At 35.1% G+C, this 15,868-nt stretch overlaps 1 protein-coding gene across 1 annotated transcript in view; it reads right to left on the reverse strand.

Moving 5' to 3' along the window:
- The window catches only part of DNAH3 (dynein axonemal heavy chain 3), a 167,446-nt gene that overhangs the window by 58,778 nt on the left and 92,800 nt on the right, over nucleotides 1-15,868 (reverse strand). Inside the window, 1 exon segment of the mRNA XM_058569907.1 lies at nucleotides 11,864-12,109. Within this exon segment, the coding sequence (XP_058425890.1) occupies nucleotides 11,864-12,109 (246 nt within the window).

A 15,868-nucleotide genomic window follows, 5' to 3' on the forward strand; every position in this document is an offset into this window, starting at 1 on the left:
GGTTGCTTGTTTTTTTGTTGTTCAGTTGTGTGAGTTCTTTATATATTATGGAGATCAACCCCTTGTCAGATGTATGTTTTGCAAATATTCCATTTTGAGTTAATTTTTTACTACGATGTGAAGTAGAAATACAAATTCATTATTCTATAGGTAAATATTCAGTTGTCCTAGCACCGTTTGTCGAAAACATTATTCTTTTCCCATTTAATTAATGTGGTGCCTTTGTCAAAAATCAAGTCATCACAAATGTGAAGGACTTATTTCTGGATTCTCAATTCCATTCCATTGATCTATATATCTAACTTTTGCCAGTACCAGGCTGTTTGTCTATGAACTTTTAAAAAAATTAAATTCACATTTTACTAAGTTCTTTCAACAGAAATATTTTGTTTCTTATGTCATGTTTTTTTTTAATTCTCTTTCTCTGTCTCTGTCTCTCTCTGATGTTTGCACAGTTTCCATACTATTCTTGCTCTGCTATAATCAGGTAAATTCTCTTTGACATCTTTCCCAACATTATGTGGAGCCAGTTTATCTCTCCCACTTTCTTGGCCATAATCAAGGATTGGTGTGTGGCTTTTTCTGTAGCCTGAGGTTACAAGGGTCGGGTAAAGAGAAAAACTCAGTTGCCTTTGCTGGGAAACTTGGGCTCTGCACTCTCTTTCTAAAATTTGGCCAATTTTCTTGAACCATGGGTCCATCACACTCCCATCCCAGCTAGCGACATGCCTCACTTCTATAGGATTCAGCTCACATCCTTAACCCATCACGGAGCTTGGGAAGATGCAAACTCTGGCAGTTTCTCCCACTCCTATTAAGGTCTTACAGAATTATGCAGGGGTTTCATGCTCAAAAGTTTCTCTTAGACATTTTTCATAGCTGCCCAGTCACTACCAGAGTCCACTTTTCTCCACACTGGTGATTACCAGTAAGACTTCTCAGAATTTTGTCAACTCACCCCCTTTCCTCTATGTATCACTCTTAGGAGGACAGTGAGGTGGTGGGCTCTAGGTTGGGAGATGCCTCATGCCAGATCTTTTGTTTCTTTCTCTGCCCACCACTTTTCAGTGTTTATAGAATTAGGTCGTAATGTTTTCTTTAGCTAACGCTGGGGAATTTTTAGTCTTAAAAATTTGGTTGGTGTTGTTGTTCATTTTATTAGGTATTAAAGGAGGGAGCTTCTGTTATCCTACGTCATTCTGCAGCTTTACCTAGAAGTCAATCTGGTACAATACTTTTAGAAAGCAATCTGGCACTATGCTTACAGACCTACAAAAATGTTCTCTAGACTTAGTCAGAAATCCCACTTCTGGGAATTTATCATAAGGAAATAATTCATAATGAAAATAATCTCTATACATGAGTATGCAGCACCATCTGTGATAGCAAAAATTTGGAAATAATTTACATATCCTCCATTAGACCAGTCAAAATAATGTCTTAGAAGATGAATGGAATATTTCATACTTATTAAAATGATAGTTGCAAAAACTAAGTACTAACCTAGAAAAATGCCTTTAAGAAACAATGTCAGATGAAAATAGAAGAATAAAAATAGGAATAGATACCATTGTGGCATCTATGTAAAGAGAAGAAAGCAGGTGGACAAGACAGAGAAAAGATTTTTTGAAAACTAAAATACTATGAAAGAGTGGTATGAGCAAAGAGATAATTTTTGGTTATTTTTGTTTAATAAAATTGAATTGTTCTTACAATAAAAAAGGTGACACTAGAAGCATGATTCAGAAAAGCATTTCTCCCCCTTCCCTTGCTGATGTTATTAGCTAGAGCCAATTTGTGGTTTGATATACAGGAACATTTAGGCCAAAGAGAAAAGGTTCAACTGAGTAAAAGCAGATTTACCAGCTATGTGACCTTGGACAAGGTTATCATTTGCTCTGTAAAATGGCCTGATTTTATGTCAGGCTTAGAGAATCCCTGCGGAGGGTGAATGAGACATATGTGTCGAACATTTAGCATAGCTTTGGGCACACAGAAAGGTACTTGATAACATTTAGCTCTGGGCCTCTGGTTCTCATCAGAGTAATGATTTCCATTCATGCTGCCCTGGGATTTTAACTCAAACTCTGCTCCAGGCACAAAGGTTGAAAGGGACAACAGTAGAAATCCAGGAAGACCAATGACTTCTATTACCTCTGACCCCTCCCCGCCAGCTCTGTTTTCCTTCCCTTCACTTGGGAGAAGAAGGTAAACTTTTCAAGAGAGAAGTGAGTTTTCAAAGCACACACAATGAATGGGTGAATAAAGGGAAATTTAGCACTTTCTGGACAAATAAATCCCTATTTGACAAACAAGGATCCATGTCAGATGATGTGAACCAACGCTGAGCGAATCCCCCCAAGGCTGCTTGCTTTCCTTAATGTATGCTCCTAAGCATAGTTCCTTCAGCATTTATTGGAGAAGTCCATTTAGCCCATGGCTCCTAGATGAAAAGCCTAGAAAACAGTGTCCCATGAGGTCAAGGAAGGCCTCCTTGGAGCTCTCACCATGAGAGCCAACCCAAGGTTAGAGTTTTAACCCTGGGCCCTCGTGGAAAGCCTAGAAAGGCATTTTAAGCTTTTTAAGATGGTAATAAGAAAGTATACTCAAAGCTAGACACAAGAGGCCACATAATACATGATTTCATGCATACGAAATGTTCAGAAAGGGCAAATATATAGAGAGCAGATGAGTGGCTGCCTGGGGCTGAGGATGGGAACAGAGATTAACTGAAAATGGGCATGAAGGATCTTATTAAGGTGATGAATGTTCTAAATTTGTTCTAATGTTCCAATGTTCTAAAATTGGATTATGGTGACAGTTGCACAACTAGGTAAATTTACTAAAAAACCACTGATTTGTTCATTTAAATGGGTGAATTTTATAGTATGTAAAGTAGAGCTCAATAAAGTTGTTGTATAAAAAAAGAAAGCATACTTAGCACTTAAAACATATCTTCAGATTCAAATAGATTCTGGCTAGGCACTTTGCAACTTCCTACTAAAATACTTACAAAGACATGAGAGAAAGAAGTGGAATGATGTCACTGAAAACAAAGACTGAAAGAATCTGTGCAGAATCTCCTCTAATTAGATAGTAGATGAGCTGGATTGAGAAATCTTACTTCAAGAGACTGCCTGAGGAAAGGCAACAGAGCCCATCGAGTATACTCCTAATGGCCCTTCAAGATGCAGAGATGCAGGTTACATACCACACAGAAAACTAGACAGCTGTTCCTTTGCCTTGTCAGGTAACTACTCGGGAAGAACAGTTTCATTTTCTTCCTGTCCTTCTCTTGCAAGGCCATCTTTCTATAGCTGAGAGGGACAGCAGGGTCCCAGACCACAATGAGTAAGAAGGAGACAGTCGTGGCACCTTAAATTCAGTGAGGTGTGGTCCCCCTAAGTAAAGAGCCACAGTCGCCCCTCTGTTGAGGAACTTGCCTTTTTCAGAATGTTCACAGATGAAACTAATCGAAAAGGCTGCTTCCAACAGATGGCATTAGCTGATCACATGTGGTCATTGGATCTCGGCCATCCCACTGCTCGTTACTCTAGAGCAGAATTTACAGCATTTGTAAGGCAATTTACGAATATTATTTACCCTGATCACGTCCAAAAGCAGTGAGAATTTTGAAAACTAGCAGGAAAAGAGGTGTATGATTACCATGGAGACAAAAGTAAAGCTTAACTTTCCATAGACATGTTCACATCTATCCCTTGTACAGTGTCATTTTAGTCTTACGAAGAGCCTTTTCAGAAAGAAACCTGCTTTTAAGTAGCGTAGTTGCTGCAAAAGAAGATATATGAAGAAGCCAGTTTGCAGTGCATGTGGAAATGATAGTTTTTCTGGTACTGCATCAGTTGAGTAGGCTGTGGAGGGAAGAGATGAGGCCATCACAGTAGACAAGAGATGTTAAAAGACAAAGCCACCTAGAAACTGTGCACATCACTAGCCCTCCACCTACAGAAGGGAAGGAAAGATGTCATCACAAAGTGGGCCAAGAATTAGGTCAAAGGCAATTCATGCACCATCTTTGCTGACACAGAGCATAAACAGGTTGATCTTGAAGGATGGGGAAGACAGAAAACAACATATGGGACCTGTGAAAAAATATTGCAACATAAAGGAATATAATATAGATATTGTACCTGAAGAGTATAACTCTGAACCTTTAATATAGGACTTGAAACCAAATTTCAGGAAATGGTTTGGTAACCTAAATAGGATGCAAAAACAATCATTTTTTATGAAATAGGAACAGAAAGCCATAAAGAGAAAATAGGCTAAGATGAAAAGGCAAGATGAGATAAAAAAGGGAGATGGATGAACTAACAGAAATGATGATAATGAAAATGATAGCAATAAAATTTGCTAATATTTAACATTTTCTGTATACCATGCATTATTCGAAATGTTTTTACATGTACTAACTCATCTAATTTTTTTTTTTGCAAATTTCTGTATTAATTCATTTAATTCTTACAAGAACACCACGAATATGTACTATTATTATTGTCCCCATTTTATAATTGAGGAAACTGAGAGGGGTTAAGGAACTTGCTCAAGGTCACCCAACAAGTAAGTATTGGAGCCAGGACTCAAGCCCTGACAATTTGACTCCACGGCCAGTGCTTTTAATCATTACACTAAGAAAGGATAGCAGGGAAACAAAAGATACAACAGCAGAACTAAAATCATTCAAGACAATAAAAGCATAATTGAAGCTGTGGGGGACATATTAAAATGAAAAGTCTGCCAGTTATAAAATAAATAAGTCACAGGGATATAATGTATAGCATAGGGAATATAGTCAATAATATTGTAATAACTTTATATGGTGACAGACGGTAACTAGACTTATTGTGGTGATCATTTTGTAATGTATATAAATATCAAATCACTATGATGTACATCTGAAAGTAAGAGGATATTGTATGTCAATTATAACTCAATAAAAAAATGATTAAAAAAACTGAAAAGTCTGTCTAAAAACGGCAAAAATACAAAAATAAGGAAAGAGGAAATGATAGATATGAAAGCCAGTGAATAAAACTTTCCCTTGCTGAGTGAAAGGACTCATCATGTCCCAGGGAAAATAAACAAAAAGAGACCTACAGCTAGACAGTCTGTTAAAAAAAACAAAACCTACAAGAGAACATTTAAAAAAGAACATAAACAGGTGAATCAGAACATATGAAAAATAAGCAACTGCTATGTATATGAAACTCAATCTCACTTCTAATTAAAAAGAGAAGACATTTAAATTAGATACTATTTTCACACTTCAAATGTAAACAGAACACTAAAATATAAGAGGCAAAACTGAAAGAAGTGAAAGGAGAAACAGAAAAATCTGATATTATAGCTGGAGACTTCAACATCCCTCTATCAGTAATTGACAGACAGCAGGCAGAAAATGAGTGAGGATGTAGTTAAACTGAATAGCACCATCATCAATCAAATGGATCTAACTGACATTTATAGATTTCTTCATCCAACAATAGCACAATACATTCTTCTCAAGCTCACATGGAACATTCACCAAGATAGACCACATTCTGGGCCATACAACACACCTTAAAAAATTTAAAAGAATAGAAATTATACAATGTATGCTCTCAGACTATAATGCAATTAAACCAGAAATCAATAACAAAAAGATAGCTGGAAAATCCAAAAATACTTGGAGATTAAATAACATACTTCTAAATAACACATGGGTCAAAGAAGTCTCAAGAGAAATTTTAAAATAGTTGAACTAAATGAAAATGAAAATACAACTTTTCAAAATCTGTGGAATGCAGTGAAAGAAGCGCTTACAGGGAAATTTATAGCACTGAATGCATATATTAGAAAAGAAGAAAGCTCTAAAATCAGTAATCTAAGCTTCCCCCTTAGGAAACTAGAAAAAGAATAGCAAATGAAGCAGAAGGAAAGAAATAATAAACATTAGAGCAGAAATAAAACTGAAAATGGAAAATTAATAGACAAAATCAACAAAATCAAAAACTGTTTCTCTGAAAAGATTAATAAAATTGATAAACCTCTAGCCAGGCTACCAAGAAAAAAAGAGAGAAGACACAAATTACTGATATCAAAAACAAAAGAACGGCCATCACTACTGATTCCATGGACATTAACAGGATAATAAAGGAATATTAGAATAACCCTGTGACCACAAATTTGACAACTTAAGCGAAACAGATCGATTACTGGAAAGACACAAACAGAAAGCACCAGGCCCAGATGTATTCACTGGTGAATTCTACCAAACATTTAAGGAAGAAATGATCCCAATTCTCTACAATCTCTTTCAGAAAATTAGTAGCTGAAGGAACACTATATAACTTATTCTATGAGGTCAGCACTACCCTAATACCACAACCAGACAAAGACATTACAAGAAAGGAAAATTATAGACCAATGTCTCTCATCAACACAGATGTAAAAATGTTCAACAAAATATTAGCAAATCAAACCCACCAATATATAAAAATAATTACACACCACAACCAAGTGGGATTTATTCCTGGTATGTAAGGCTAGTTCAACATTCAAAAATCAATTAATGTAATCTACCACATCAACAGGCTAAAGAAGAAAAATCACATGATCATATCAATAGATTCAGAAAAAGCATTTGACAAAATCCAACCTGTTCATAATAAAAACTCTCATTAAACAGGAAATAGAGGGGAACTTCCCACAATTTGATAAAGCATATCAACAAAACACCTACAGCTAACATCATATTAGGGTAAGGAACCACATAATTTGCCCCTAAGATCAGGAGCAAGATAAAGATGTCCCCTCCTATCATTCCTATTCAACATCACACAGGAAGTCCTAGCTAATGCAATAAGACAACAAATGGAAATAAAAGATTAGGAAGGAAGAAATAAAACTATCTTTGTTTGCAGATGACATTATCTATGCAGGAAATCGCAAAGAATCAATAAAAAATCCTGAAACTTGTAAGTGTTTACAGCAAGCTTGTAGGATACAAGGCTAATATACAAAAGTCAATTGCTTTCTTACATACAGAAACGAAAAACTGGAATTTGAAATTAAAAACACAACACCATTTACATTAGCACCAAAAAATTAAATACTTACGTATAAATCTAATAAAAAATGTACAAGAGCTATATGAGGAAACTACAAAATGCTGATGAAAGAAATCAAAGAAGATCTAAACAAATGGAGATATAATCCATGTTCATGCATAGAAAGACTCAAAATTGTTAAGATGTCTGTTCTTCTCAACTTGATCTATATATTCAACACAATCCCAACCGAAATCCCAGCAAACTATTTTGTAGATATCTACAAACTGATTCTAAAGTTTATACGGAAAGGTAAAAGATCCAGAATAGCCAACACAATATTGAAGGAGAACAAAGTCAGAGGACTGACACTATCCAAGATCAAGACTTAGTATGAAGATACAGTAACCAAGACAGTATGGTACTGGTAAAAGCATCAACAAATAGATCAATGGAACAGACTAGAGAGCCCATACAAATAAACCCACACAAATATATTCATCTTTGACAAAAGAACAAAGACAAATCAATGGAGAATAGTCTTTTCAACAACAGGTCCTGGGACAAGATATATCTGTGGGCAAAAAAAAAAACAGAATCTAGACACAGATCTTACAGCTTTCACAAAAATTAATTCAAAATGGATGATAGATCTAAATGTAAAACACAAAAACTATAAAACTTCTAGAAGATAACATAGAAAAAGATCGAGGTGACTTTGGGTTTGGTGATGACTTTTTAGACAGAACACAAAAAGCATGATCCATGAAAGAAAAAGTTGATAAGTTGGACTTAATTGAAATTAAAAACTTTTGCTCTGAGAAAGACACTGATAGAAAATGAAAAAACAAGCTACAGCCTGGGAGAAAATACCTGCAAAACATTTATCCGGTAAAGGACTCGTACCCAAAATATACAAAGAATTCTTAAAACTCGACAACAAGAAAACAAACAATTTAAAAATGAATAAAAGATCTGAACAGACACCTCACCAGAGAAGATATACAGATGGCCAATAAGAATATGAAAAGGTGTTCAACATCCTATGTCACTAGGGAATTGCAAATTAAAACAACAAGATACTACTACACACCTATTAGAATCGCTGAAAATCCAAAACACTGACAACACCAAATGCTGATGAAGACGTAGAGCAAGAGAAACTCTCATTCACTGCTGGTGGGAATGCAAAAGGGTGCAGCCACTGTGGAAGGCAGTTTGGCAGTTTCTGACAAAGCCAAACACAGGCTCACCATATGATCCAGAAATCGCACTCCTAGGTATTTACTAAATGAACTGAAAAATTATGTCCACACAAAAACTTTTACATGAATGTTTAAAGCAGCTTTATTCATAATTTCCAAAAACTGGAATAAGCCAAAATGTCCTTTAAATAGGTGAATGGATAAATGTCCACACGATGGAATATTATTCAGCAATAAAAAGAAATGAGCTATCAAGGCACAAAAAGACATGAAGGAAACAGGTGCTTATTACTAAGTAAAAGAAGCCAATCTGAAAAGGCTATATACTGTATGATTCCAAGTATGTCAATCCTGGAAAAGGCAAAACTACAGATAGTAAAACAATCAGTGGTTGCCACAAGTTAAGGGGGAGGGAAGGATGAGTAGGTAGAGCTAGGGGCTTTTTAGGGCACTGTGAAACTATTCTGTATGATACTGTAATAATAAATACATGACAGTATATATTTTTCAAAACCCATAGAACTGTACAACACAAAGAGTAAAGTTTAACGCAAACTATGGACTTTAGTTAATAAAAGTTTATCAATATTAGTTCATCAATTGTAATAAATGTCCCACAGAAATGCAAGATGTTAATAATAGGGAAAACCATGATGGGGGGTGATTGAGGGAAGGAGCTCTGTACTTTTTTTCTGTAAATTTTTCTGCAAACCTAAAACTGCTCTAAAACTAAAGTCTATTAAAAATCTTTTTAGGGCCAGCCCCGTGGCTTGGCAGTTAGGTGTGCGCGCTCCGCTGGTGGCGGCCCGGTTCGGATCCCGGGCACGCACCGATGCACCGCTTCTCCGGCCATGCTGGGGCTGCGTCCCACATACAGCGGCTGGAAGGATGTGCAGCTATGACATACAACTATCTACTGGGGCTTTGGGGGAAAAAAATAAATAAATAAAATTATTAAAAAAAAATGTCTTTTTGAAAAGATAAAATGAGATAACATTTTCACATTTCAAATTCCTAAGATTTCAAAAAATGGTAATACTTAGTGTTGGTGAGGGCACAAGGTAAATTTAGCAATCAAAAGCTTTAAAATTTTACTGACCCTGGACTCAGCAATTCTATTTCTAGGAAATTATGCTAAGGAAATAATCATGGACTAAGCAAATATGTAGCCACCAGAACACTGTTCATCACAATGTTGTTAATGATAGCAAAAAGTGGAAAATAAGTACAGAGTGATCCCATATTTGTAAAAGCAAATCTATAGACACATATATGCATAGGGAAATGTCTAAAAGAATGATCATCAAAATGTTAATAGTGGTTAGTGGTTGTCTTTTAAAAATTTATATCTTTTTCATTACATGATCTATTCATATTTTTTCTTAAAAAATTAAGAATCAACTTTAGACACATCAGGACGGCTATTATAAAAAACAAAATAAAACAAAACGAGGATGTGGAGAAATTGGAACGCTTGTGCATCTCTGGCGGGAGTGTACAATGGTGCAATCGCTATGGAAAACATTACGGAAGTTCCTCAAAAAATTGAACAAAGAATTACCATATGATCCAGAAATTCCACTTTTGGGTATACCCAAAAGAACTGAAATCAGAGATTCAAACAAATATTTGTACACCCATGTTCACAGCAGCATTACTCACAATAGCCAAAAGGTGGAAGCAACCAAGTGTGTGTCACAGATAAATGGATAAACAAAATGTGCTATACACATACAAGAGAATATTATTCAGCCTTAAAAACAAAGGAAATCCTGACATGCATGAATGAACTTTGAAGACATTATGCTAAATGAAACAAACTAGTCAAAAAGGACAAATATTATATGATTCTACTTACATGAGGTATCTAGTATAGTCAAATGTATATATACCAAAAGGAGAATAGTTGTTGCCAGGCGCTAGGGGAAGGGGCAAATAGGGAGTTATTGTTTAAGGAGTACGCAGTTTCAGTTTGGGAAGATGAAAAAAGTTGTGGAGATGATGATGGTGATGGTTATACAACAATGTGAATGTTCTTAATACCACTGAACGGTACACTTAAAAATGGTTAAAATGGTAAATTTTATGTTATGCATATTTTACCATAATAAAAAAAAATCTTCCAAACCAAAAAAAGAAAAGAAAAAAAAACTAATGAACTACTATCTAACTAATGGATTGGTCCAGGGCCTCTATGCAGTTCATCTGATAGATGACCATGTATAACATAAAGTGTGCCAGGAGTGCTGGGGAAAAGGTGTGTGTAGGGGGGCAGTGGCACCTACTAGTTCATTCATTTTTTTAAATCATTATGAAAAGTTTCAAACATAAAGAAACACTGAAAACATCATACAGTGAATATTTGTATATGATCTCCTAGATGTTGCCATTAGTCTTTACTTGTTTTATTACATACCTGTTCATTCCTCCATCCATCCATTAAGTCATCTTATTTTTTTTGACACATTTCAAAGTAAATTGCATACATCTATACACTTCCCCATAAAAACTTCGGCATGTATATCATTAACTGTTCAATATTTGTTTATATGTTTTTTCTTTTGATACAAAACTTACCTATAATGAAAAGCACAAATCTTAAGAGTACATTCACTGAGTTTTGATAAAAGCACAAATCTGTACAACCCAGATCTCTCTCAATACATACAACAGTACCATCATCCCAGGAAGCTCCCTCATGGCCCTTCATACACTTTTTTATAATCACAAAAAGTAAAGCTATATGGAAAGTATTTACAGTATGATCCCCTTTTTGTTATAAAAATATAGAAAAAACTAGAAGAAAAAATATAAAGAAAGAATATTTCTGGATAGTGGGATTATCATTGATCTTTATTTTCTTCTATTCTCTTCTCTGTATTTTTAAAATTTTATATAACGTATCACTTCCTTGCAGGACATTTGGTCCTGTCCAAAACATCCACAAAACATTTGGTCTATGACAAAAGGCCCTTGATATTTGGTCCTGTCCAAAATGTCCTAAGACATTTGGTCCATCAGACATTTGGTCCATATCAAAAGGTACTTGATATCTGGTCATATTTGGTCCTGTCCATAACGTCCATGGAGACACTGGGTCCATGCCAAAAGGTTGTTGATATTTGGTCCCGTCCAAAGCCATTTGGCATGGACCAAATATGCTCATGGACGTTTTGAACAGGACCAAATGTCAAGGGCATTTTGGCATGGACCAAATGTCTTAGGGATATTTTGGACAGGACCAAATATTAAGGAACTTTTGGTGTGGATTCAATGTCTTATGGATGTTTTAGACAAGACCAAATGTCTGCTAATTGTTATTACGTGGGTGGTAAGGAAAAAAAACAGTAAAATCTACTTAAAAGAAAAGAAATATCTTTCAATCTTTTAGTAATTGATGTCACACATATATGAGAATATTTACAGATCACTAAAGTGATCATTTTGAAGATAATGTATGAGCATATTTGGTCCACGCCCACCCAGGCAAGCTATAAAAATCTTCCCTGGTTTTTGTAAAGGCCTTACTTGGTCCACACATTTTGGTTGGGTTTGGAACTTATGATCGAAACCATTAGAGTAAGACAAAACAAACAAGTACTAAATTACCTCTTTCTGGAAAGATGTTGTTTTTGGTGAGTTTGACGCTTTTGGGCCTTGGATGGTTATCATCCATACCCATGATCAGGTTGCGGAAAAACAGATCAAATTTCTTTCTGCTGTCCGCGTTGATAGTGCCGGCTACGGTCCACACCAAGGCAAAGAGGAACAGACCTTGCAGCCAGAGGAAGATCTGTTGGCTTGTCAGGCCTTCAAATAATTCACTTTCCTCCTTTTCTATTTCCCTGATTTCATCTAAAAGCAAGAAAAGGGAACCTCAGGAAAAGCTGCTGAGTGCAAGAGATATAAACAACGTGAACCGAGTGAGAGGCCTGGGAAGGATGACTGTGTAGCCATCACCTGCCATATCCTTTATCCACATACATTTTTTTTTCAGATTTTTTTTGTGTGTGTGGTAAGATATGCCTAACACAAAATTTACCATCTTAACCATTTTTAAGTGTATGGTTCAGTGGTATTAAGTACATTCATATTGTTGTGCAACCATCACCATCATCCATATCCAGAACTCTTTTCACCTTGCAAAACTAAAACTCTGTACCCATTAAACAATAACTCCCCATTACCCTTTCCCCCATCACTTGGCAACCACCATTCTACTTTGTGTCTTTATAAATTTGACTACCCCAGGTATGTCTCAGAAGTTAAATCATATACGTAGTCTCTTTTGTGACTGGCTTATTTCTCTTAGTGTAATGTCCTCAAGGTTCATTCATGTTGTAGCATATGTCGGGATTTCCTTCCTTTTTAATGCTGAATTATATTCAACTGTATGTATATACCATAATTTGTTTATTCATTCATTCATTGATGGATACTTGGGTTGCTTCCACCTTTTGCCTATTATGAATAATGCTGCTATGAACATGGTGGGTGTACAAATATCTGTTTAAGTCCCCACTTTCAATTCCTTTGTGTATATACCCAGAAGTGGAAGTGCTGTCTCATACGGTAATTCTATGTTTAATTTTGAGGAACTGACAAACTATTTTCCATAGCAACTGTACCATTTTACATTCCCACTAACAGTGCACAAGGGTTCCAATTTCTCTGTATCCTCATCAACACTTGTTATTTTTGGTTATTGTTGTTTGGATAGTACCCATCCTAATAGGTGTGAGGTGGTATCTCATTGTGGTTTTGATTTGCATTTTCCTAATGATAAGTGATGTTCAGCATATTTTCATGTGCTTATTGGCCACTTGTATATCTTCAAGTCCTTTGCCTATTATTTAATCAAGTTATTTGTTTTTATGTTGTTAAATTTTAGAAGTTCTCTATATATTCTGGATATTAATCCTTTATTATATATGCGAGTTGCAAATATTTCACTCTTTGGGTTGCCTTTTCATTCTGTTGATAATGTCTTTTGATGCGCAAAAGTTTTTAATTTTCATAAAGTCTAATTTGTCTTTTTTCTTTCATTGTCTGTGCCTTTGGTGTCATATCCAAGAAATTATTGCTAAATCCAATGTCTTGAGCTTTCACCCTACGTTTTCTTCCAAAGGTTTTATAGTGTTAGCTCTTATGTTTAGGTCTTTCCTCTATTCTGAGTTAATTTTTGTATATGGCATTAGTAAGAGTCAAACTTCATTCTTTTGTACGTGGATATCCAGTTTTCCTGGCACTATGTGTTAAAAATACTGTCCTTTCCCATTGAATGGTCTTGGCATCTTTGTGGAAAATCATTTGAGAATATATGTGAGGATTTATGTCTGGGCTCTCTATTCCATTTCATTGGTTTATATATCTCTCTTTATGCCACTACTGCACTGTTTTGATTATTGTAGCTTTTTCAGTTTTGAAATCAGGAAGTGTGAATCCTCCAACTTTATTCTTCTTTTTCAAAATTGTTTTGGCTATTCAGGGTCCCTTGACATTCCATATTAATTTTAGGATGAATTTTTATATTTCTGAAAAAAAAATGTAATTGAGATTTGACAGAAATTGCATTGAATCTGTAGATCACTTTGGGTAGTAATGACATCTTAACAATATTTAGTCTTCCAATCCACAAACATAGGATGTCTTTTCATTTTATGTGTTCTTTAATTTCTTTCAGCAATATTTTATAGTTTTCATTGAAGAAGTCTATCATCTTCTTGGTTAAGTTAATTCCTATGTACTTTATTCTTTATTTTATTCTTTATAATGCTATCATAAATGGCATTGTTTTCTTAATTTCCTTTTTGGATTATTCATTGTCAGTGTATACAAATGCAACTGATTTCGTGTGTTGATTTTGTATCCTGCCACTTTGCTGAATTTGTTTACTAGTTTTAACAGTTTATGTGGAATCTTTAGGGTTTTCTACATATAAGAGCACATCAGCTGCGAACAGAGATATTTTTACTTCTTCCTTTCCAATGTGGATATCTTTTAACGTTTTTTCTTGCCTAATTGCTCTGGCTTAGAACTTCCAGTACTAGTTGAACAGAAGTGGTGAAAGCAGGCATCCTTGCCTTATTATTACTCTTAGTTGAAAAGCTGTAAGTCTTTCACCATTGGGTATAATATTCAACTGTGGGTTTTTCACATACGGCTTTTATTATGTTGAGGTAGTTTCCTTCTACTCCTATTTTGTTGAGTGTTGTTTATCACGATAGCATGTTGAATTTTTTCAAATGCTTTTTCTGCATTAATTGAGATGATCATGTATTTTTTTCCTTCATTCTGTTAATTACATGTATTACATTGATCAATTTTCATATGTTGAACCATCCTTGCATTCCAGGAATAAATCTCACTTGGTCATGATGTATAATCCTTTTAATATGCTGCTAAATTTACTTTGCTGGTATTTTGGGGAGAATTTTTACATTAATGTTCATAAAGGATATTGGTCTATAATTTTCTTTTCTTGTAGTCTTCATCTGGCTTTGGTATCAGGGTAATGCTGGCCTAACAGGATGAGTTAAGAAGTGTTCCCTCCTCTTCACTGTTTTGGAAAAGTTTGAGAAGTACTGGTATTAGTTCTTTCCTAAATGTTTGGTAGAATTCACCAGTGAAGTGATCAGGTCCAGAGCTTTTCTCTGTTGGGAGCTTTTTGATTACTTATTTAATCTCTTCACTAGTCATTGGTTTATTCAAATTTCTTCATGATTCAGGTCTTGTTGGCATAAAATTGTTCATAGTCTTCTCTTAATAATCTTTTTTATTTCTGTAGAATCAGCAGTAATTTCCTCATTTTCATTTCTGATTTTAGTAATTTGAGGATGAGGACATGTTGAAAGAGCCCAGGAACCAACCTGAAGGAGCTCCCAATGGCCAAAGCCATTTGAACAATAAAATAAATAACTGTAGCACTGGATTACAACCCAAAGAATAAAACAAATATCTATGAGTCCATACTTTGATCAATAAATAATTGAATAAGTAAATAAATAGGGAATAGCAGTTCTTCCTTACAGAAGAATTCTAATTAGTAAATGTAGAAGGAATAGAAATAGAAATATAAAATTAAGCTAATGTCACCGTAATAAGCGTTGTACGCAAGATCCACCAATGGATGTTAAAATCAGTGGGTGAAAGTTTCAAGAGAAATAGGATATTTGCATAGTTTCAAATTATATTCTCCAAGATACTTATTAATTACAAAGGAAAAAATACTAACATTACAGTGGAGAAATGTAGCTCTGACCAAAGCTAACTTTGACCAGAGCCTTCACCAGTAATAAGATATATCAACACCAGGTACCCCCTAATGATGTACTGAGAAGGATACATCATCACTTCTATGGTATTCTTTCTAAACCTCAATCTAATTATGAGAAAACATCGGGCAAACTTAAATTGAGAGACAGTCTGTAAAATCACTGGCCAGTATTCATCAAATGACAAGGTTATGACAGATAAAGAAAGACTGAGGAACTGCCATAGATTGCAGGAGACCAAGCAGATACAACAATCAAATACAATGTGGCATCTTGAATGGAATTCTCGAACAGAAAAAGGACATTCATGGGAAAACAGGTGAAATGCAAATAAAGTCTG

Source organism: Diceros bicornis, chromosome 26 (genome assembly GCF_020826845.1).
Source record: "Diceros bicornis minor isolate mBicDic1 chromosome 26, mDicBic1.mat.cur, whole genome shotgun sequence".
Lineage (NCBI taxonomy): Eukaryota > Metazoa > Chordata > Mammalia > Perissodactyla > Rhinocerotidae > Diceros > Diceros bicornis.